The sequence below is a fragment of the Vombatus ursinus genome, unplaced genomic scaffold (genome assembly GCF_900497805.2).
Source record: "Vombatus ursinus unplaced genomic scaffold, bare-nosed wombat genome assembly UNPS02014812.1, whole genome shotgun sequence".
Taxonomy (NCBI): Eukaryota; Metazoa; Chordata; class Mammalia; order Diprotodontia; family Vombatidae; genus Vombatus; species Vombatus ursinus.
Genome location: NW_020954590.1, coordinates 34338909 through 34364019, shown reverse-complemented (window position 1 = coordinate 34364019; position 25111 = coordinate 34338909). Strand labels below are relative to the sequence as shown.

General features: G+C 36.5%; 1 protein-coding gene across 1 annotated transcript; it reads right to left on the bottom strand.

Moving 5' to 3' along the window:
- Positions 1–366: 366 nt before the first annotated feature.
- LOC114053936 (solute carrier family 7 member 13-like) lies at positions 367–23574 on the bottom strand. The gene is given in 5 exon segments (XM_027877080.1): positions 367–398; positions 401–656; positions 3831–4192; positions 12363–12494; positions 22860–23574. Coding segments are annotated over 5 exon segments (1464 nt in total). The 5' UTR covers positions 23542–23574.
- Between the last annotated feature and the right edge of the window lie 1537 nt (positions 23575–25111).

Sequence of the window (25111 nt, the reverse complement as noted above, 5' to 3'; positions counted from 1 at the left end):
ATTGGATATATAGGGTGAGGGAGAGTAAAGAATTGAAGATGACACTGTGATTGTGATAGCCTGGAAGAATTATGGTGCCCTCAACAAAAATAGGGAAGTTCAGAAGAGGGGTAGATTGAGGGAGGAAAAGTGTGATGGTAATGTAATGATACCACATGTGGTACTATTTTACTTATTTTAGGAAGAGGTCTGGTGGATTCCCACTCCAAGTAATAGACAGATGGATTGTTGTGTTTTTCATGGATCATGCATTGTTTGACACGCATAAAGAGCTATGGATAGCTTCAAAAAGTACTTTAATAAATCATTTTTTTCAATAAGTGTTTTTTGAACAAAAACAAGAAAAAAACAAGTGTTTAGTCTTCATCATGTTTTTGTTGGAACTTCAGAACACTTTTTGGTAAAGTTATTTCTTTTGATATATATTCCTCAGGCCCATCAGGGGGTGAAATATTCAATAGCAATTGCAAATAGCAAGTGACTTCATTAAACCAACCAAAACGAAACTTTAAGTGTACAAAAAGCAGATATAACAAAAAGCCTGATAGAATAAAGAAAAGCACACAAATATGGTACATCTTTGGAGAATGGATAACTGGAATCAAAACCAAGAGGGAAAACACAATGAATGTTCCCAATGCAAATAATAAATGTACCTGAGGATGAAAAGAAAAATAAAGTTAGATATAACTAAACTTTGCCTATTTAGAGGCTAGTACAAGAAATTTTAAAAACAAATTTTTTTCTTCTTGAGCATTTCTCAAGGTCAGAGGGAATGATCATAATACCACCTGTGTGATCTTGAGTAATTTTACTTAACCTCTCTGAATCTCAGTTTCCTCATCTATAAAACAAGGAGATCGAACTAGATTGTTTTTGAAGTCCCTCTCAGCTCTAAATCCATGATCCTATAACCCTAAAATACGTGAATGTCATTTTCAGCCCCACATTTAGGAAAATTAGTAAACAGAAACTAAGATACTTATAAAATAATAGAATTCAGGATAGAACAGAGTTTTCCAATTTCCATCTTTCTCCATCAGTTCACACTACATGTTCATTTAAAAAAATGCTATTCCTATGATCCCCAAAGAATCAGGATTATTCTTCAGCAGCTTAGATATAAAATAATAATTATTTATCATTTCAGACTTACTGTATTAAAATAGGACAAGCATTTCTGTTTTGAGGAATTAGCTGGCACATTTCATCTATGGTCCTATTTCAGATAGGAAAGGAAAGGACTGTCATTATCAGTATTGTCCAATGACTTAGATGCAAAATGACCAATACATCCCTCTTCTTTTTTAGTACAAAACATGCTGGAGAGAGGAAGCATCTTATAGGGGAGAAATGGCTCAAGAAAGTGCAGATGTAGAGGCTCTATTTGGCCTCACATTTCATTCCTGCATGCTTTCTTACTTTGGGAAGTTTAATCACCACAACCTAATACACTTTTCCACCTTCCACATTATGACTTCTAGAAGTCATAATGAAGTCATGACTTCAGAAGATATTGCTTTGATTAAGGTTCCACTGGAAATAAAGGTGGAAGCCTTATCCACAAGAGTAACCCTTAGGCTGAAATTCAATACAGTTAATTTCTATTAAGCTTCTTACATAATTACCATATAATATTTTAAAAATACTCCTCATTGAGCAATTTGGAACTATGCCCAAAGGGCTATAAAACTGTATATATCCTTTGATCCAGCAATACCACTACTAAGTCTGTATCCCAGAGAGATTTAAAAAAAAAAAGGGAAAGGACTTATATATACAAAGATGTTTAAAGCAGCTGTTTTAGTGGTAGTAAAGAATTGGAAATTGAAAGGATGCCCATCATTAGGGAATGGCTAAACAAGCTGTGGTATATGATTGTAATGGAATAGTATTTGCTATAAGAAATGACAAGCAGGCTGATTTCAGAAAAAACTAGGAAAGACTTACATGAATTGATGCAAAGCGAAGTGTACAGAACCAGGAGAATGTTATACACAGTAACAGCAATACACTTAGATATTTTCAGCAATACAATGATCTAAGAAAATCCCAAAGGTCTAATGATGAAGCATACTGTCCACCTCCAGAGAAAGAACTGATATTGTCTGAATACAGACTGAAGCATGCTATTTTTCATTTTCTTTCTTTCATTCTTTTTCTTTTATTCAAGTCTTCTTATACAAAATTACTAATATGGAAATATTGTACATGATTGCACAAGTATAACCTATATTTTATTGCTTACCATCTCAGCGAGCAGGAGGGGAGGAAGGGAAGGAGGGATAGAATTTGGAACTCAAAACTTTTTAAAAATGATTAAAAATTGTTTTAGCATTTAATTGGGGGGAAAATAAAACATATTAAAAAATAAAATACTCCCCTTCACTCCTGGATGGATAAAAATGGGGTGAAAAGCTATTTATCTTTAGTGGACTTGGTTTTTTATCCTCCAACTCAACATTTATCAAGTGCCTAATTTGTTATATTTATAAAGAAATTTATTAAGTGCCTAATATATAGAAGGCACTGGGGATACAAAGACAAACACCCCATCCCTAAAGAAGCTTATATTCTACTCAGGGGCCAACATGTGTATACACATTATTAAAAATAAGATAAGCTGAGAAAATAGAAAGCAGTAAACAGTTGGGAAGATCACTAAAGGATTTGCCCAGTAGGAGGCACCTGAGCTAAGCTTTAGGAAACTTAGGATTCTAATAGGCAAGGGTAAAGAGGAAGGTCGTTAGTGGTCAGGCTATACAATAGCTTGTAGATGGCAGAGGGAATTTGAAGAATAGCGAGTGAGACAGTTTGGCAGGAATGTAGACTATGTGCAGGGAAGTAATATCAAATAAGTCTGGACACGTGGGTTAGAGCCAGAATGTGGAGGGCTGTACCCTAGAGGTAACAGGGAAGCTATAGAGATTTGGGGGGTGTGTGTGTGTGTGTGTGTGTGTGTGTGTGTGTGTGTGATGGTCAGACCTTTGCTTTATTCAGATTATTCTGGCAGCTGAATGGAAGAAAGATTGGAAAGGGGAAAAACTGGAAACATAGGGGCACATTGTTATTGAGTCATTTTAGGAGTGTTCAACTCTCTATGATCCCAGTTGGGGTTTTCTTGACAAAGATACTGTAGTGGTTTGCCATTTCCTTCTCCAGCTCATTTTGCAGATGAGGAAACTGAGGCAAACAGGGTTAAGTGACTTACCCAGGGTCACACAGCTGGTAAGTGTCTGAGGCTGAATTTGAGTCAGGTCCTCCTGACTCCAGGCCTGGCACTGTGTTCACTTGAGCCACCTAGCTGCCCTTTAGGGACCCATTAGGACAATATTTAAATAGTCCAGGTGAGAGAGGACAAGAGCCTGAATTAGGGTAGCTGTGCATGGAGGTGGGGGTTGGCTATTAGATGTTTTGTAGGTAGAATTGATAGGGTTTGCCAGTTATTTGGGAGGATGAGAGAAAGGAAAACATCAAGGATGACTTAGAAATTAAGAACCTGGGTGATTAGTAGGATGCTTCTACAAGCATGGGAAGCAGAGATAAATGAATATATCTGCTTTCTTTTTCAACCACCATTATCTATTTGTACCCAACCCAGCAGAACTCAAAGTGTCATCTATTTTGGAGTTTTTAGTAAGCTCTTTGCCCCTCGTGTTAAATATGACCCATATAGTGTGCATACCAATAAACCAAAAGATGAGGATCCAGGCAACATGGTCATTAAATGAGTCTACAAAGGTCTGGAAGAATTTAGCTTTTGCCAAACATTAAATATGCCCAAGAATTATACATATAGAGAAAGAACAGAAAACTTATACTTTCCTTACCTTAAAAGGTCTAGGTAAATTGGGTTCCTGGTATCTCAATTTAATTAGACCTATTATGATCAATCCAAGTTGAATTGATCCCAAAATGCCTAAAAGGTTTATCAATCGGATTAAGTCTGAGGAAAAAATCATAACTGATGCAAAGATGATTGTCTGAATCACAGCTAAAGCTGGGCTGGAGTGGGTGTTAAGCATAGAGAATAACAAAGGCATCTGTCCCTCTTGGCTTGCACAATAGTATAGTCTTGATGATGAAAATATAGTGGATAAAAGGCCGCTGAGAATTGAAGAAGAAACACCTATGGAAATGATCCACTGGTAGGAGGGAATTACTCTATCAGCCCATGTCATTGCAACAGCATCTATTAAAAAACACAAAAAATATCATTCAGAATATGACTGATTCAAAATAAGAATGTTTCATCAGAAGGTCAAATCTTGCCAAAAAGTAATGATTGACGCAAGTATATGACATCATAAAGTAGGTTTATTAAATATAGTGTAATTTTCTATAAGAAATGGATATTACACATTGCTTTATATTTGAAGGATTTATAGATACAGTAACAACTCTCTGATTCTTCCTAATTTGCTCTGTGATTTGAAAAGTCCCCAAATCAGCTTTGTTATTTTTTCAATTATAAAGTGAATAATAATCATCATTGCAAAATGAACAATGATAAATATTGCATTATTTTCTTAGAATATGGGCAAGTCTTAGGGAATAGATTTCATTCTGATCTAACAGCATTTCTTATAATGCTAGGATTCAGGTAACATCAATTATCAAGATATATTCCCAAGACTTCATTTCTTAAAGGCTGTTTGAGCCCATAATAATTATGCCAGAAGGTAGGGACTATGATTTTGTGGCATATCTTCTGAGAATCAGAAAGTTTAGAAAGCAAAGGGCCATCAGTAGAGAAGGAGGACAAAATGGGGCTGCAGTTGGAATGAGGGAAAGGGCAGTGGATTTATGTGGAATAAGAATGATTTGTTGTTCCCAAATTCAAGGAATCTCAGCAGAATCCAAGCAAAATCCTGGCAATAGTGGAGCCTACAGAAATAAATGTTTGTGGAATGATACAAAGGGAACTGAAATGTGTGTTAAGATGATTTGGGCAGCAGTGTCAAGGATGGGTTGGGAAAGGAAGAATAGAGGCAAGGAGGTTAGTAGGCTCTTACAATGTACTAGGCAGGAGACAACGAGAATGGGGCTAGGATGATCTCTAGCTTTCGTCCTTTACTTTCTCCTTCCATTGCCACCATTCTAGTCCATCCCTTAATTATGTCACACCTAAACTATTACAGTAGATTTCTAAGTAGAACCCTTCACCTTGGACCCTCCTCTTCCAATCAACTCAGTCACCTGATAATCTTCCCAAAGTACCACTTTGATTAATCCCCTCTTTAACCCAGAATTCTTTATTAGATACCCATTAGCTCCAGTTGTCTGGACATCCGTTAAAAACTCATAGGAGCAAAATCCTCTGAGATTATAAATTGTAGAGTAGGTGCCAATCTGCATTAGTAGAGGCAATTTCCATAACAGGAGTTTCTTATACTAGAGGGGTCAAACCTGTCTGCATGGGGACCACAGAACTCCTGAACAAGATTAAAATGTAGGGAAATACATAATAAAATAAATAAAACTACAATGAAACATAGATACTATTACATTTAAAAATAGGTCAGTATGTGACCCACAGGTATCCTTATGTATGGGTTAGTGGCCCGGTTTCTGTTTGAGTTTGACACTACTGCCCTATACCAATTAAATAAAAACATTTTTAAACATTTTACATTATACACATAAGTGATAAAGAAGAAGAAACATTCTCATTTCAATCACTTCATTCTGTGAATTCACCTTATGATTTTAAACTAAATAACATAGATACATAAACCTAACTATAGAACTATAAGCTTTGTTTTGTGACTTGGACTTAACCTTCTGGAAATAGGCGGAATCAATTTTCTAAAGAAAGATATTTCATGAAAACAATGCCGCCTTCACTTCCCTGGTGCTCAGAATCTTGAATTTACCCTCAGTGGAGCATTCTCTCCATAGAAATCTTTTTCCAATGTCTCATCATCTTATAAAGGAAAGCATTGCTTGGATGAATTGTAAAGGGACCAATCAATCCATCAATCAATAAACATTTATTAAGATCCTTCTATATGCCAGGGACTGTTTTAAGTGCTGGGGATGCAGAAAGAGACAAAAGACAGTCCCTGTCCCCAAGGAGCTTACAATCTAATGGCGGAGACAACAAGCAAACAAATATATGCAAAGTAAGCTATATATAGGATTAATAGGAAGTAATTAACAGAGGGAAGGCCCTAGAACTAAGATAGACTGGAGAAAGCTTCCAGTAAAAGAAAAGATTTTAGTTGGAACTTAAAGAAGTCAGGCACGTTAATAGGTATAGTAGAGGAGGGAGAGCCAGAGAATACACCCAGAACCAAGAGATGGAATGTCTTGTTTGTGGAATAGTTAGAAAGCTAGTGTCACTGGATGGAAGAGTACGTCTTTGGGAGTAAGGTGTAAGAAGATTGGAAAGGTAGGAGGAGGTTAGGTTATGAAGGGCTTTGAATGCCTAACAGAGCATTTTATATTTGCTCCTGGAGGCAATAGGAAGTCCCTGGAGTTTATTGAGTAGGGATTTGACACAGTCCAACCTGTCTGAATGGAGGATGGATTGGAGCAGGGAAAAACTTGAAGCAGGCTGACCCACTAGTAGGCTATTACTGGGAGTGAGATGTCAAGGGCCTGTACCAGAGTAATGGCAGTGTTAGAGGAGAGAAGAGGGCATATTGGAGAGATGTCGCAAAGGTGAAATTGACAGACCTCAGCAACAGATTGGATATGGGGGGTGAAAGGTAGTGAGGAATACAAGATGACTCCCAAGTTTTAAGCCTCAGGGACTGTAATGATGTTGCTGCCCTTTACAGTAATAGGAAAGGTTGGAGGGAGGGAGGGTTGGGGGGGGAAAACAATGAGTTCTATTTTGGACATATTGAGTTTAAGATGTCAACTGAACATCCAATTCAAAATGTCTGAAAAGCAGTTGGAGATGCGAGATTAGAAGTCAGCAGAGAGTCTTGAGCAGGGTTGGTAGATTTGAGAATCGTCAGCTTAGCGATGGTAATTAAATCCATGGGGGATGATGAGATCGCCAAGTGAAGCAGCATAGAGGGAGAAGAAAAGAAGACCCAGGCCAGAACCCTGGGAGACACCTACAGTTAGGAGTGTGATGTGGAAGAGGATCCAGCAAAGGAGACAGGGAAGGAGTAGTCAGGTAGGAGAACCAGTATCTACTGGGGTGTCTGGCTCTTTGCACCACCTCTCATGCGTTAGGCTGTTTCTTTCCCTGAAAAAGGCAAGGTGACTGTTCCCAGGACTTGACTGACCCAGAAGGCTAAGGCTCAAGTCTTCTCTAAATTGTCTTGGTCTCCTGATGACCTTAAGCTATATTGACTGGTTCCTGGTTGCTCAAGGGCATAAAATGATCCCTCTCTTGTCCCCTTCCCCCCCCTCGCTGGAGTCAGGCCCTTCAGACTCAGTCCCAACACACCTTGCTCTGCTGACAGACAGTTTCTCTATGTAGGTAAGGGGGCTAATGCAACCATGCTAAATGTTATACATTTGTTGACTATCTTTGTGTGTGTGTGTGTGTGTGTGTGTGTGTGTGTGTGTGTCTGTGTGTGTGTGTGTATAAACCTTTTGTTCACTATTGAATGACATGATTATCTCATTTCTAATTTTGGACCTAAATTATCACTGTCTATACTCATTATCATTCTGCTTCCTATGTTAGATGAATAGACATAGAATCGGATAAATAACTTTTCTAGATGTACTTTCCTGGCTAAAATTCCTTTAAAAAAATGAGAAATAATTTTTAAAATTTATCACTTATTTACGGAAAACTAGCATGTGTTTTTTCTACCAGCAAAATATTAGAAAGGATAAAACTTAAATTATAAATATTCAGGTTTTTGTAGAAAACAGGTTTGGAGTGGGAACTCTAATCCACTGCGCCACCTACCTGCCCTATGAATGATAGATTTTTTTTTTTTCTGTAGTTTCAGTTGCCCTTTGGTTTTAGTAAATCTGTATCGTTCTCATTTATGATTTCTTGAATATTGGTATTCAGGTGCTTTTTGGTTATGGTTTTGGGAAAGTGCTTGATAATCCTTAACATGTTTTCCAGGTCAGTTGTTTTTGATAATAGACATTTTACATTTTCTTGTATTTTTTCATTTTTATTTTGTTCTAAGATTTAGTTTCTCCTGGTCTATTCTTATTTTCACGGAGTCAGTTATAGGCAAAATTTTCTACCTTTTGTCTTAAGATATTTATTTTCTTTCCAGTTCTTTCCTCCAGAGCACATATTTTGCTTATGATTCCATATTTTATCTCCTACTTCATTTTTTCCAGGACTCTGATAGTTCTTATTGCCAAGCCATTTCTTCCTCTGAGTTTCTGCTTAAAGCTATTGTACAATTACTCTCTTCTTTGGGGTTTAACTTTTGGATATTTCTTGTCTTATAATATGTCTTCATAGCTTTTGGTGCCTTCTCCTCTTTACTCACATGCCCAAATTCAACAAATAAACAAAACTGACTTGAGGTTTTGTGCTTGGACCAGGCACTTCCCCTTCATGTACTTTTGGATAGAGTGGTTAGACCCTATTTAGTTCTGACTTGGGTTCCTACTGTTTAGTTCCACTTCTCTTGATATATTTGTGCTCAGATCCGAGTAGCATTATGATTTGATTGGGGTAGAACTTTCCTTCTGCTGTTAGAAATGGAAGTTTCCTCCAGTCCTTACTCTTTTTCTATTGCTTTAGATGTTCCACACTCAACATTTGGTGTTATTTGGTATTGCCCATGATCAAGGGGACCTTCTCCTCACCTCCCCCCTGCCCCACTACCGTAAGACTGCTGTGGTTTGGAGCAAAAAGAAAAGAGAAACAAAGAAGAATTTTCATCCTTAGATGGTCAGAGCTGAATGTACCTCTTCCATGGTTGGGAAAGCATTGAGTTTGATGTGGTCCCAACTAAGGGAAAGCACCACCCCATGGAAGATAGATGGGACTAGAGATTAGAAGTTAAGATAGATCAAAAGGCAGTTGGAAACATTTTATGGCCTGAGTGTTTACTTCAAGTGGAGGTAAGCAGCCCTACAAGATTGTTGAGGCTGTAAGAGATTAGCAAATAATATATAGGGAAGTGGTAGAAAGTTCTTCAGTGAGAACCAAGCCTGAGAAGGAGAATGATGTAGAGATTGCAGAAAAACAAACAAACAAACAAACAAACAAACAAAACCCCAAATTAACCAACCAACAAACCTTCCAGTCATTTTGGAAGAGAACTTAACTGTTTCTGCAACAGAAATAGATCAAGTACTCTCCTCCTTCCTTCCTGAGAAAAGTTTCCAATAGTTTATTGATTTATATGATTATTCTTTTTTGTGTAGAATGAATGAATGCTATTAAAAGTGTTTTCTGTCATCTTTATCCAAGTCTTTTTGCACACAAAAGGACCTAGATCTACTTAGGGAGAAGAAATAACTTTGAATTCATGTAGAGTCACTTTGAGAGAGGAATTTTTCAATAAAGAAACTTCTCTGAATTCATTCTTACATAGTTTGAGAAGAGCTTCTTCCCTTTTACTTGTTCTGGCCAATCAATGAAAGAGAAGTAGAAGAAACAAGTAATAAAGGAGGTGATTTCCCCCTCCTTTTTGCAAGATTTTTGCATTAAATTTATTATTCTAAACAAACCAGGCATGGCCTTTTTGAATGTGGGTTTCTAAATTATGACTGGAGAGATATTTGATTATTTTACATGCAGAATTTCCTAGTGAAATTTTTTTTTTCTGTATGCATGTTCCTTAGATTATGAAATTGACTCAAAATTTTGTAGAATTTGTATGCAGTATACATTGTCTCGTTTGTTTAAGTTTTTGAACCTATGAACTCAGGAAACTGGGGTTTCCCTAATTGTGGGATATATTTATTTAGATGTGATCTGGGATCTGGTCCACCACATCTTCAGGGAGATTTCAATGTCTACCTTTGTGGAGTCTCTTCCAGTGCCTAATGGGGAAGGAGCAAGTAAAGACAGCTGTGACTGGGCAATCACTTCTTTGCTTTCCTATGTCCAAGAGGGGTATTAGGCTAGACATTGACCATACCTTCTATATTTGTAGTTTACATTTGTAGATTTGTACATGTAATGTATATTTTTAGTTTAAAGATGTGATGTTCTTTTTTTTAAAATTAAATTAACTTTTTTCCTTTAATAAAAATCTATTTTCTCTCCATTCCATGTTACCCATCCCCTGCTGTAAAAGAAAGGAAAACAAAACTCTTACAACAAATATGCATAGTCAAACAAAGTAAATTTTCACATTGGCCATGTCCAAAATGTATGTCTCTGTCCATCACCTCTTTGTCATGCGCCAAAAGTGAATGGCATGTTTCATTATGAGTCCTGTGAAATTGTGGTTGGTTATTGCGTTGATTACAGTTCTTAAGTCTTTCAAAGTTGTTTGTCTTTACAATATTATTGTTGTATAAATTGTTCTACTGGTTCTGTTCACTTCAATCTGTATCAAGTAATGCAAATCTTCCCATGTTTCTTCGAAAGCATTCCTTTCACCATTTCTCATGACACAATAATGTTCCATTACGTTTATACACCAAAATTGCTCTTTTCTCCCACAATGATGAGCATCCCCTAAGATTCTAGTTCTTCTCCACCACAAAACAGAATTGCTATACATATTTTTGTACCTGTAAGTCTTTTCCTTTTTTCTTTGGATTCTTTGGTAATGGTATTACTGGATCAAGGATATATGTAGAGTTTAGAAACTTTTGAGGTATATTTCCAAGTTGCTTTCCAGAATGCTTGGACCAATTCACTGCTCTCCTAGCAGAATATTAACATTCCTGGTTTCCCACAGCCCCTTCAGCATTAATCATTTTCCTTTTTTGTCACCTTTGCTAATCTGATGGGTGTGAGGTAGAACCTCAGAGTTGTTTTAGTTTATATTTCTCTAATTGTTAGTGGATATGAAGCTATCCATATTGGGTGTTCAGAATAAAAGCCACTTGCCCCATCTCTCTCGGGGAGAGAGTAACAGCTTACTCTCAGACTATTTAGCTCTTTCTTATCTCCATGAAAGATACTCTCAGATAACAAACCCATTTATCCAAGAAAACAGTAAATAGCAATTGGTAAATTATACAGATTGGAGTAGACAATAAAGTACTCAAAAGTAAGTGGGCTCTTGGACTTGAAGGATGAGATTTCAAGGAGAGAATGATATTATTTGGGAAGTTCATTATGGGGTGCAGGTGCTGAGCATCAAGGGGCATGTTGGGGAGCCACATGTAGAAGATATTAGAGGCTTCTGTTTCCCATTCAAAAGTTTTTGACTTCTTTCTCACTCAATTCTCTTAGAACTCCGCTTTTCTTTCTCCTTCTCCAAAGTCTCTTGTCTATTCTAAAATCACTTCTCCTTCACATATGCCTTAGGTAGCTCTATGGGCTGAGAGATCTTTCAGTCAAGAATTACATCTCTTTCTCTAGCATGTAGCACCACAGGGTTGTTGTAGGACCTTTCCAGGCCCACCCCTCACTCCCCCCCCAGGATAGGATTCAGATGATATATGCACAAGTACACCAGACTGGTGATCCTTGTCTCCTGATTTCTCCTCTCTCCCTCCCCTTTCTCGTTCATCTCTTTCTCTTCCAATCCCTCATGAATACCTGTTATGACCAGAAAGTTATTTGTAGAGCACAAGAGTTCCTTTATACTCTACAATGACTTCACTTATGTTCTTTGTAGTAGAAAATCACACATTCCTTCAGTGTGACTTCCTCTTTCTGTAGGATACAACCTCAGAACAGCAAAGGTATATTATATTAAAGTAAATCTGTGTTAAACTAGGCTTTATGATCAGGAGCGTAAGTGCTAGATCCACACCCCACCCCCACCCCCTGCATTACAAGCATAAGTTTTCCCCATTTATCCCTTTCTATGGCCTTAATAAAGTTCTTTTTCCTATTTCATTATAGCTCTAATTCCCTTGGTGTTCCCATGATCCCTCAACTTAGACTCTCTTTATCAGCATAGGTAAAGAATGTAGACTTTAAATGGCAGATGTGTGAGAGTCTGGGACATGACTTTGGATATTTCTTCCTTTTGAAAATTTCTGCTGGTGCCCATTCATCTGCTTTAGTTCTTAGCCTTTAACATATGCATTCATTCAACATTTATAAACATGTGTGTGCCATTGTTCTAGGTTCTAGGTAACATGCTAAGATAAACACAACTTTGTCCCAGCTTTTGAAGTGTTTACAATCTAGTGAGAGAGATTAGCAACATACACAAGTAAATATACTGTAAGATAAAATTCAGTTACATAGAAAATATAAACAAGGCATGATGAGAATACAAAATAAGGAGAGATCATGTCCAACTGTGAGAGCTCCTCTAAGCTACCTAGAATCTTACCTGAATCGATAATTTCCTCAGGAGTTAGAACAGTCAGGTAGGAAATATTAACCAGAAGGTAAAGTATGGTCACCAAGGAAAGTGCAGTGAATATGCATCTGGGAATATTCTTAGCAGGGTTTTTGATTTCTCCTAAAATAGAGAATGTGACTCATCATAAAGGGCATATTTTACCAAACATACTATTTACAAGATGTTTCCTTATGATGCATAAGAAAAGGAAAGAAAGCAGTCATATATTTTTGCTGCACTAGTAATTTCATATTCTTAGAGCACTGCCTACAGTCAAGCAGCCATTATGTGTCCGAGGTTGGACTTGAACCCCAGGTCTTCCTCAGTCTGAGGCCAGCTCTCTATCCATAGCACCTTTCCAGTTACAATATAAAGACAAGTTAAATCTTGTTTTAAATGGAAATTATTATCATGAGGAGGTATTCACGTCTCTCACCCCATATTCTTTAAAGCAGTAATTTCAAACTCAAATAGAATTAGGGACCACTAAATATATAAGGATCCATGTGAACTGCATATTGACTCAATTTTAAAATGTAATGTTATCTATGTTTTATTGTATTTTTTTTTATTTTGTTAGATATTTCTCAATTATATTTTAATCTGGTTTGGGCCACACTCAGGAGTATTGTGGGCCATGTGTCTGACACCCTTGTTCTAAAGCACAGGCATTCTTAAAATATGCTGTTAGACATGCATTCTAGTTGTGTAGTCTTATAGCTAGGCGCCAGCATGACATCTGGGCTGCTATGGTCTCAACCAGCTCTAGCAAGTCCTTTGATCCTTATTCTTACTTGGAGAAACACAGACTATTAGAGCTTCTAGATAGATAGATAGATAGACGGATGGATGGATGGATGGATGGATGGATGGATGGATGGATGGATGGATGGATAGGTAGAACATTTATCTTTAATTACTAAGTACCACACACTGTGCTCTGAGCCGGAGATAAAAAAGCAAGAAAACAAAATAGTCCCTATTCTCAAGGAGCTTAGACCAAAAGGGGAAGAGAAAACGTAATGGGAAGGGATTGAAAGTGAGGGGAGGGAAGAGGGTACTTGAATGGGTGCAAAGCAGCAGTTATAGAGGTAGATCCAATTGGAGAGTGAGCAGGAAGTGAAGTGAACAGCATGGTTAGGACTCTTCAAGATACGGCTATCCCAGGCAAAGACTCTTCCACCTATCAGAGGACTCCCCAGGGTGAAGTTCTCTCCCTGAGAAGCCCATTTGTCTCTGATTATACTCACATTCTGGACAGGTAGCATATCAAAGGTTATGACTTTAGCTATCTTGCTGTAGGTAGGACTCTGACCTATGATGGGGATCAGCGATTGTGTCAGAGGTGCTCTGGCTCTGGTGTTCCTGGTGTTGCTTCTGTTTATCATTGTTGTTTTACATCAGAAGAGGTATTGTGAATGGCCTCACTTATTACTCCAATGCTTGGACTACACTTTTTAAAATGACTTTTATATTGCTTCACATTCTTATCTTTTTATTGTTTGTATCAAACTCTTCTTCCAGTGCAGCTTATACTAGGCTTTCCCTCAAGGTCAGAATTGTGTTAAGAAATTTAAAGTAGTTGTAGGTCCCTTGGTAGATTTTTTTGGATCTGTCTGCCAAGGGGTGAGATGTGGTAGGAACAACAATAATTTTGTTCAGGCTGGTTTCTCTTTAAGGAAACTCTCTGTATAATTTGGTGAATTATTCAGAGGGGGAGTAGGTGAATAAAAAGCACAGCCTATGGGGAATTAGTGTTCCTGCTTTTTTCCAGAGTTCCCATTGCCCTGTAGAAAATCTTTCTGATACAGTATTGCTTCTCTGGTGAATGTAGAGGAGAGTAGGTTTTTTCTTTTTTTTGGTGAATTATATACTTTTAATCCTATTGAAAGTAAAATTATTTTAGTGAATTTTATGAACTATCAATATTCTGTTGCATTTGAATACAAAGCTTGACTCACTGGACTGATTTTATATCACTATCTCTACTATTTATCTAAAACTTTTTTTTTCTATCTTGGACCAAATGCCTAAGAGTAGATTGAAGGGTAAGTAGATTTTATTCACTTTCTTAGCATAATTCCAAGTTGTTTTCCAGAATGACTGGACTAATTCATAGCTCTACGAACAGTGTATTAGTGTGTCTATATTTTCCATAGTCTGTCCAACATTGACTATTCCCATCTCTTGTCATCTTTGCCAATTTGCTAGATATGAGATAAAACTTCAAAGTTGTTTTGATTTGTATTTCTCTTCTAATCAGCAATTTCAGTAATGTTTTCTATGCTTTCATGTATGAGTGCATTTTATTTTTGTTACGTTTATTTTAAAATATTTTTATTGATTTTTTTATTTTAACATCACCAAAATTTCTCCCAGTATTCTTCCTCTTCTCCCCTCCATCTCATATAACACATATTATTTTAAGGGGAAAAAAAAATCAGGAAAACCAACCAATATAACAAAAAAGTCTGAAAATATATGCAATGTTCTAAACCTGGGGATCCCCTAAATCTGTAAAGGAATAGAGTAGGATATCTTCTCACATCTCTTCTTTGTGGCCATGCTTGTTATTTCTAATTTTTTAACATCCAATTTTGATTATCTTATAGTTGTTTCATACAATCTTTAAAAATTAGATTATATATATACATGCATACATATATAATTTATACAGATTAAATCAGCAACTTTCTATCTCATCCTAGTTGAATTAATTTTGTTTGGGAATGGTTTTCAATTATGTAATCAAAATTATCTATTTGATCTTTTCTGATTGCTTCCATCTCTTAAGAATGCTCTCCTTAGTCATAGCTATTGAAGGTGCCCAATTTGTTTATTTTGTAATGTTACATTTAAAATTTAAGTTATGTGTTCATTTTTATGGGTCTAATGAAAGTTTAAACAATTTTTACCCAATAGTTTTCCAATTTTCCCAGTAGTTCTTGTTAATGAAGGAGTTTTTCATTCAAGTAATTTATGCTCTTGGCTTTATCAAATATTTAGTGAATTCATTTTTTAAGAAATTCTACCTTTTCTAGTCTCACTGATCTGTTTTTCCATTTTTTAACTACTATGAAATAGTTTTTGATGATTACTGGCTTTATAGTATAATCTGAGAGCTGAAGATATTATTCCCTTATCTCTACCTTTCTTTTACATGCTTTCTTTAGAGATTTTAGATCTTTTGTTCCTTCAAATTAATTTTTAGAAGCTGTTTTGTCTAGTTCTATAATATACCCCTTGGTAGTTTTATTGGCATGGCACTAAAACTGTAACTGAATTTTGATATCATCATTTTTATTATATTGGTGAGGTCCAACAATGAGCCCAGAATAACTACAATTATTTCATCAGCTTTTTATTTCTTTAAGAAGTATTTCATAATTGTATTTATATAGATCTTTATTATTTCTTAAAAGATTGACTCCTAGACATTTTTGTACCTTAAAGTATTTTTAAATGTGTCTTCCTCTTCTATTAGTTCCTTTTGGATTTTGTTGCTATATAGAAATTCTTTTTATTTTTATATGCTAATTTTGTGCCCTGAAAATTACTTATGCTATTAATTGTCTCAGTGTTAGCGTCTTTGCGGATTTTTTGAGGTTTTCTAAGTAAATCGTCACATCATCAGCAAATTGGGATAGTTTGTATCTTTTTAAAAAATAGTATTTTGTTTTTCAAATTACATGTAAAGACAAATTTTAACATTCATTTAAAAAAAATTTTGAGCTCTAAATTTTTCTCCTTCCCTCCTTCCCTTCCCCCTTCCTAAAACGGTAAGCTTTTGTATCCTTTTTTGCCTGTTTATGCCTTTAATTTCTTTCTCTTGTTTTATCGTTATTGTTAGAATTTCTAAAACTATGTTAAATAAAGAAAGAGGATGTCCTTGTTTTAGTCCTATATTTATTGGGAAAGCATCACATGTTTCCCAATTGCATATATTCATAAGTTTTTGTCTAGATTTAGATTTTTTGTCATATTATAAAATATCCCTCTGTGTATACATTTGTTTTTTTTTTAGCATAAATGAGCTAGTTACCTTTCTTGTCTTCTTGAGTTCAACTATCCTCCATATTCTGTATGATCCACTTGTACTAGCCAACTTACTGTTCCCTGCATAAAACACACCATCTCCTGTCTCTGTTGTGCCTTTGCAATGACCTCTCCTAAAGCCTGAAACGCTCCCTGTCCTTACCATTGCCTCTTAGTTTCTTTCCATGGCTTCTTTCAAGTCTTAACCCAAATTTCACTTTCTTCAGAATGTCTTTTTTAGTCCCCCAGCTGTGAAAGTCTTTCCGTCTGAAATTACCTTTCACCCACTCAATATATAACTTCTATGTACTATGCTATTTACATGTGGTCTGTATCATTACAATGTAGGCTCATTGAGGGAAGGGACTATTTTTGCCTTTCTTTGTATCCTTGGTGTTTAATACAGTGCCTGGCACAGGGCATAAGTTTAGCAAATGTTTGACTGGCTATACTTTGTCAAATGCTTTTCTTTCATCTGTTAATATAATTACCTGGTTTTAATGAATAAACAATAAACCATTTCTTAAACATTTACTTTGTGCCAAGCATTGTGCTAAGTGCTGGGTATACAAATACAAAAGCATTCTATTTGGGGGAGAGACTGCATATAGGGAAGTGGTGTCTAGGGAATGCCTTGTTAAGTTTTGTCTGATGAATTTATTCTTGATGTGATTATTTATATTGTTTTTCTAATGTTGAGCCACTCTTGTATGGCTGGAAATGAATAATTTCTGTGATAGTAGTAGGAGAATCTATCCCCATTTGATACAGGGAGCAAGGGTTTACCGACTAAAAACAAGTCCTATGGACTAGAGAATCGAGGTGACAAGAAACACTCTTGGGTTCTTAGTCTTAAGGAAATACTGCAGTGTCATTTTTGGTAGGAATCTGTAAGGATCTGCTTTAGGAACATAGAATCAATGATTTGGAACTGGAATGGGCCTTAGTGGCCCCTCTATCCAACTCTGCATCATATATATAAGAAGACTGATGTCAAGAAAAGTTGTGACATTTGTGTGGGGGTGGTGCTTTTAACAAAAGTATTTATTTTTATTCTACGCTTAACAAACACCAAATAAAATTAGCATTTCCATATACAAAGCAGAACAGAAAACATGATTATATATGAAACTGTGAATCTCTGTTACATATAGCATACTTTTCCTTTCAAGGATATGTAATTTCAAAGTTGTCCTTCTTATCTGTGTTTTCTTCTGTGTATTTTTAAAAATGCTTCAGTGCTTCTCTTTTCTTTTGTAACCCGATAGCTCCCTTATTCTGCCAAATAAGTGTCTTTCATAAAGGAAGGGGGAGGAAAATAGCAGCAGAATTTGGACGCTTGTCCCCTGACATCAAGAACCAATACTCTTTCTACTGTACTACAACATCAAAAAAATCAGATAGAAGTAACTATGCAGAAAAGCGGTCAAATTGGCCAGGTGTAAGCTTGCATTGGGGGTATCTACCTCATTATTGTTGATTTTAGTTATCGTATCATGTTTTTCCCAGGATAAATTAATCACCAGAAATTTCATCATCATGGCGATTGCTTCAGCTTCCATGCTCTATAACCTCCTAAGTCACCTTACTTAGCTGCCTCTCCCTCTGATTGGAGGGCTGGAGGGCGGGGCAAAAACTTTCTGCCAAAGCCTTCCCTTTTATAGAGGGCTCAGAATTTTCCAGCCGCTTAACTCTTCATTTCTCGCTATCTGTTCTAGGTTCATGCTCCTTGAACACCATGCCCCAACAGGCTTTCCCCTCTCTCCCACTTTCGTCTTCCTTTTGTGTATTGTCTTTCCCCATTAGATTGTAAGGTCCTTGAGGGAAGGGGCTATCTTTTTTCTTATTTGTATCACCAATGCTTAGTACAGTACCTGGCACATAGTAGGCATTTAATAATATTTACTGATTTTTAAAAATTTAGTATTACAGCTGCTACATATACAGTTACTACTGAGAAGCAACCGGCATCGTAGATAGCGGGCCAGGTTTGGAATCAACAAGACCTGGTTTAGTCCTGCTTCACACACATAATTATCTATATGAGCATAGACAAGTCATTTAAGTTCTTAGTGCCTCTGACAACCCTCTCATACTATCCGATTACAGAGGCAACTAGGTGGCTTAGTAGATAGAGTGCTGAACTTGGAATCAAGAAAAACTGAGGTCTAATTCTTCTTTAGACACTCGGCTGTGTGACCTTGGGCAAATCACCTGACCTCTCTCAGCCTATCTTTTCTCATCTGTAAAACAGAGATAATTAACAGCATCTACCTCACAGGGCTGTTATGAGGATTAAATGGGATACCATGTATAATACTTTGCACATCTTAAAGCATTATATAAATGCTAGCTATTATGAGTTGTCAGTCTTTGAAGGGAATCTACACACTAGAAGTAACCCACATCAATGAAATTGCAGGTTCATGGGATAGCTAGGTGGCACAGTGGGTAGAGCTCTGGCCTTGGAGTCAAGGGACCTAAGTTCAAATTTGGCCTCAGATACTTGACACTTAGTAGTTGTGTGACCCTGGGCAAGTCACTTAACCCTGATTGCCTCACCAAAAAGCAAAAAAAAAAAAATTGCAGGTTCAGATATTTTAAGAATCACATAGAAGTACTACAGACCCAGGACAAAAAACAGACTTTGTATAAACAACAAAAAATCATTTGTTAACCAACCCAGCAGTTCTGAATCTTATGTTCTACACAGTGAATCAAAGGCATTGGTGTTTTGGGACTTTCATTTAACCAGAGTTCTCTACCATTTTCAACAATTAAGATGTTAATTTAATTTTTAAATGAAAAGACATTACTTTGCTAAGGATTACTGACAGCATTTACAAAAGTATACCCTTCTTTAAAAAGATTCTAAAAACCTCTTTTGAACTATTTCAAATATTTTTGCACATACAAAAAAAAGAATGCATTGACAGTTACTGAACAAGTATTTTCAGCTACATAACTATAGGCAAAATTGTAACATGGACTATATCTATCATTAGGACCCTCTTACCTCCATTTTCAGTGCCCTCTCATTTTTCCTGAATCCCAACTTCCCTATCTAAACCTAGCTCTTCCCCTTGCCTCCTTGCTTCTGGGCTAATTAACAATGTCTTAAAGTATCACTCCTCTTGATGTATTCACGTATTAATAAGGAACTCCTGATGATTAAAATTCTCTGGTAAGGAGATATGTCTCTAATGGCTGTCATCCACTTGATTGTCAGTGAATGAAATAGGTATCTTAGGAATAACATATCTACCTATTTGTAAAATTGTTACTGTATTATTACAGGATTTAATAATAATAGATGACATCAATAGAGTGTCTTAAACTTTACAAAACACTTTGCATGTATTATCTCTTTTCATCTCATCCCTACGATAACCTGTGAGGTATGTGCTTTTATTGTCCTCATTTTACAGATGAAGAAACTGAGGCAGGCAGATATGAACTGACTTGTCCATAGTCACATTGCTAATAAATATCTGAGGTAGGATTTGAACTCATGCCTTCCCAACACCAAGTCCAGTGGGCTAGCCATCCAGCTGCTTCTAATTTCAAGTTAGGACTGAAAGGTACAATAACTCAAACGCTTCACTTTATTTATGAGGGAACTGAGGTCCAGACAGGTAAACAGATTGCCCAAGGTTACATATAGCATCAGTTAGCCAAACTGGGTCTTCTGAGTTATATGAACATTTAGCTATGTCTGTAAGTAATACTTCAAATCAAAATGCCATTCTTTCTGCCCCCATCCCCATTTCTTCTAGGCACACTTTTCGTTAGTGTGAGGGATCTTTTTGCTTTAGGATTTGACTTATGAATGTCTTATGAGTGTGAAGAAGTAATATAACGAGTATGTGTTCTAGATCTTTCTTAATAACTACCATAAACTTGTAAATGTCGTGTATTGATAAAAAAATCAAAAGAAGTGAGAAAAAATGCTTTATCTTAGAAGAAAGAAATAATAATTTAAGTGAATTATGTAATAATTATAACTGACTTTTTAACTTTATTTAATAGTCACTTTTAATTTGTATTTTTATTCATACTTGGCAGTTTGAACTAATAATAATACATTGCTATTACCTTATTCTTCATTTCATATATCTTTACTCAAATTTTGGCTGGTCCTATAATTTATTTTAATACATTGTATATTATATGTTATACAATAAAATTAAATGTCTTTAGTTGGGCAATGATTCTAGTAGAACGTACCATCCCTCCCTTTTATCAGACAGCATAATTATTACTATGACTATTCTAACATAGAAGCAGAGAGGAAAATGTATGATTCTCAGATGGGAAATAATCACCTTAATCTTATGTCACATTTATTTAATTTTATTTACCCATTTCTATTATAGTGTGAGTATTTTAGGTTGAGAAAAACACAAGGCCCTGTTTCTATAGTTTTGAATCTCTTCCGTCACTTTTTAATGGATGAAAAATATTCTTGAGCACTGCTCTTATCCTTCTGTTCCAACCTCTCTCCCCACCTTAGCTGCCCATCCTCCCCAAAAGGTGATGGATGACTAAGGTTTGTGAATGTAGTTAGAAGAGCTAAAGTATTCTAATTTTTTTCTAATTGTTGGCTCAGACATGGGCCATTACAGATTACATATGAAGCCACATTTACATTATATTGGCACTAAGATCATATTGGGGCAAAAGATGTACTTATTTTAAAATGTTTTCTTGATGTCTTTTGTCTTTACATATCTTTACATTTATTGGGGGATGGGGGTAAGTCTGTATTCTTCTCCAGATTAAAACCTTTTATGTTACAACAATAAAAAAAAAAAAACCAATCAAGCCAAAACATAGTATACTGTGCCAATGGCATCTGCCGATGTCTTCTATTCTAGTAGTCACCCACTTCTCTGCCATGCTGAATGTTTCATTATCTGTTCCCTTGGTCCTGCAGTAACTTTTCAACATTTGGCTTCCTGTAGTGGTCTTTTAATGTACCTTATTATAGTCATTTTTTGACTTTTCACTTTGTTTGTTTGTTTGTTTTTTTAAGTGAGGCAATTGGGGTTAAGTGACTTGCCCAAGGCCACACAGCTAGTACGTGACAAGTGTTTGGTCTGAGGCTAGATTTGAACTCAGGTCCTCCTGACTTCAGGGCTGATGCTCTATCCACAGCGCCACCTAGCTGCCCCGACTTTTCACTTTGTATCAGTTTATTGAAATCTTTCTGTTTCTCAGAGTTCTTATATCTGTTATTTCTTAAAGTTCTATTATATTCATGTAACACAATTTTTCTAGCCATTCTTCAATTGATGGATAGCTATATTATTTTCAGGTCTTGTTTATTTGTTCATTTGTTTTCTGTCACAGAGTGTTACTTTGAATATTTTGGTATATGTTGGACCTTTAACTATGTCATTGATTTTCTTGGGATATAGGCCTGGTAGTAGGACAGAAACATAAAGGTAGAAGGGCCATAAAGATCATTAAGTCAACTTCCCATATTTTACGGATGAAGAAACTGAGGACTTCATGTTCCTGGGAGATAGGGACTATAGGTATTATTATCCTCATTTTACAGAGAAGGAAACTGAGGTTAAGTGACTTGTCCCCATTCTTGCACAGTATATATCAGACGCTATTTTAAAACCTGTATTTCTACATACTCCAAGCTTAGCACTCTCCACTATGCCACATGATCTCTCATACCACCCAATTGTTTACCAGTGAATATACAGGCTGAGTGGATGTGTATGTGGCTAACAAATTATTATTGTCAGCTAGCATTTATATAGCATCTACTATGTGCCAAACATGTATGTGCTTTGCAAATACTATCTCTTTTGATCCTCACAACAAGCCTGGAATGTAGGTGCTATAATTAACCCAATTTTATACTTAAGAAGACTGCGACAAATGGAGATTAAATGACTTACCCAAGGTCACACAGCTAGCAAGCATCTAAGGTCATCTTTAAACTCAGGTCTTCCTAACTCTAAGCCCAGAACTCTACCTATGAATATCCCAGGTATTAGCATATGTTAGGAAAATCTTTAATTACCCAAACCTAGACCAATAAGCAAGCAAGCAACAAACATTAAATGAACATTAGCTATGATGTTCCACACATACATTCTATAAAGCAGAACCCTCACCAGGGGTCAGTGAACTTGTTTTTTGTTTGCATTTTGATGACTGATTTCAATATAATAAGTTTCCTTTGTAATCTTAAGTCATTTATTTTTTCATTTAAAACATGATTCTGAGAAGAGGTCCATAGGTATCACCAGATTCCCAAAGGGGTCCATGCACAAAAAGGTTAAGTATCCCTTCTCTAAAGGAAGATAAAAATATGCAAACCTCTAAGCAAGACAAAATTTCTTTTTCAGTATAAAACTCTTATTTTAGTAGCTTGATTATGTATTCATTTGATAAATATTTCCCTTAAGATTTTGGGAAAAAAATTACCTGCAATGGAAACCATTGATTGCCAGCCTGAATATGCGTAAAATCCCTGGAAAAAGGCTTCTGGAATCTGAGAGATATTAGGAAGGTCAGAACTGAAAGCATCCCCCAACCTGATTAAATTTTCTTTTCTTATCACCAACAACACAGCTCCATTTAGGGCAATAATGCAGAGAACTGTTATCTTCATTACTGCGCTGATTGTCTGAAACCAAGTTATTTTGTTAACACCTTGAACACCAAGGATTCCCAGAGACCATAAAATGGCCAAAGCCAGGCATTTTTTGGGCAATGTTGGTGTAGAACACCCAGGATAGAAAGGTTGAATAACATATTCAGCCAGCAATAAGCTTCGAGCAGCCATTCCTGCTGGTATTTCAAAGAGACTGGCCGAGAGGCAGAAGAAAACAAAAGGAGATCCCAGGGATCTTTTGAGGAAGTAGTATTGAGCTCCACTTTGAGGGAAAGTTGTGCCCACCTCAGCATAAGTGAGGGCAGTTATCATGGACACCACTGCACAAACAACCCAGATGCTTAGTGTGATGCCCACATGGAGGGAGGAATATTTCAGCACCCCTTTGGGAGCTATGAAGATACCTGCACCTATTATAGTACTGAGTATGAAAGTCACTCCATGAAAATATCCAATTGCCCTTCGGAGCTGTGTTTTGTTCCTTTTGTCCATTTCTTCAGTCCAGAGAAGTACGTTTAAAGTCTCTTCTGTGATCACTGTTTTGTATACTCCTTTCTGTGCTTTTGAGATCTGTCCCCAAAAACTCCCAGTAGTTAAATCATTAGGTCCTTTCGATTTAGCCACTCTATACTACATGAGCTTCATTTTATTATATACTACTTGAAGACTTAAAAATGATTAACGTGAAACAGTTTACCCGTGAAATTTGTAATATGTTTAAATTCCATAGTTAAGATGTTTTATCTGTTAGACATTAAAAGTTGCATTAGTTGTTGAGAAATTCTTAGATTTTCCATTGGTGGTGCAACATTTTTAATGTTTAACACTAAACAAGAATTAAGAAACAACTAAATGCATGGTGCTTCAGCATTTTGAGATATTCCATTCGATTAGGATAGTTCCTTGGCCAGCTATAGTACGCATTTGGGCCTCAGACACTTACTAGCTGTGTGACCCTGGGCAAGTCACTTAACCCTGTTTACCTCTGTTTTCTCTTCTGTAAAATGAGTTGGAGAAAGAAATGGCAAACCATTCCAGTATCTTTGCCAAGAAAACCCCAAACGAGGTCATGAAGAGGCAGTCATGACTGAAACAAATGAACAACAACAACAACAGAGTGGGAGGAGTTTGGTTCAAATCCTACCTCTTATAGTTATTACCTTGGGCAAATTACTTCACCTCCGGGCTTGTTTCCTCTTTTGCAAAATGTAAAATGGACCGGATGGTGTCAGAAACCTCTTCCAGTTCTAGATCTTTGTGGCAACGAGTCCATCCCCTCTCACTGCTTGAGAGAGCATATGTAAAATTTAAATTTATTCTGTTCTTTAAAATTTATTTAATAATAATGCTGCTTAGGTACAGACTTCATTTACCATAACTTCTCTGGATTGTGTGTTTCATTATTTGTGAATAAGGAGTTGTTGGTAGATATGAGGCTGGAGAGGCAGCCCAGATCCTGGTGCAGAAATGAGACAGAAGATCTTGAATACTGAAGATGGTTAGCTGTTGAGGATCCAATTGGCTGGTGATTAAATAGGGGAAAAATGTTTTCTTTTGCTGCTCCTTGCTTGATTTCCCTCAGCATAATTTGTGACCTAGAGCTAGGGTCCTCTGAGTTCCAATCCCTTATCTGTAGGTACCCAGATCATACCCAAAGAATGGGGAGGGCACACAGAAGAGGATCTTTAGAGATGGCTGGAGTGGATGGTTTGGTGTTGGTTTGGTGCTTTTTCCTTTCACTTTCTACATGTTTAATCAACCAGTGATTCAATCAATGAACATATATAATATGTGTGCCAGGTTCTGTGCTAGTCTCTATGGATACAATGACAAAAGCGAAGAGTCCCTGACTCAAGGATCTTACAGTTTAGTTGGGGGAATCAATAGGTATGTAAAGTACATGGGTATATTCAAAATAGATTGGAAATAGATCTAAGGTGACTTAGGAGGAGAGACCCTAAAAGCTGGGGGATGGGGATCAATAAAGGCTTCATGTGGAAGATGCCTCTTGAATGAGTCTTGAAGAAAATTAGGGACAATGAAATTGAGGGAGTGCTTTCCA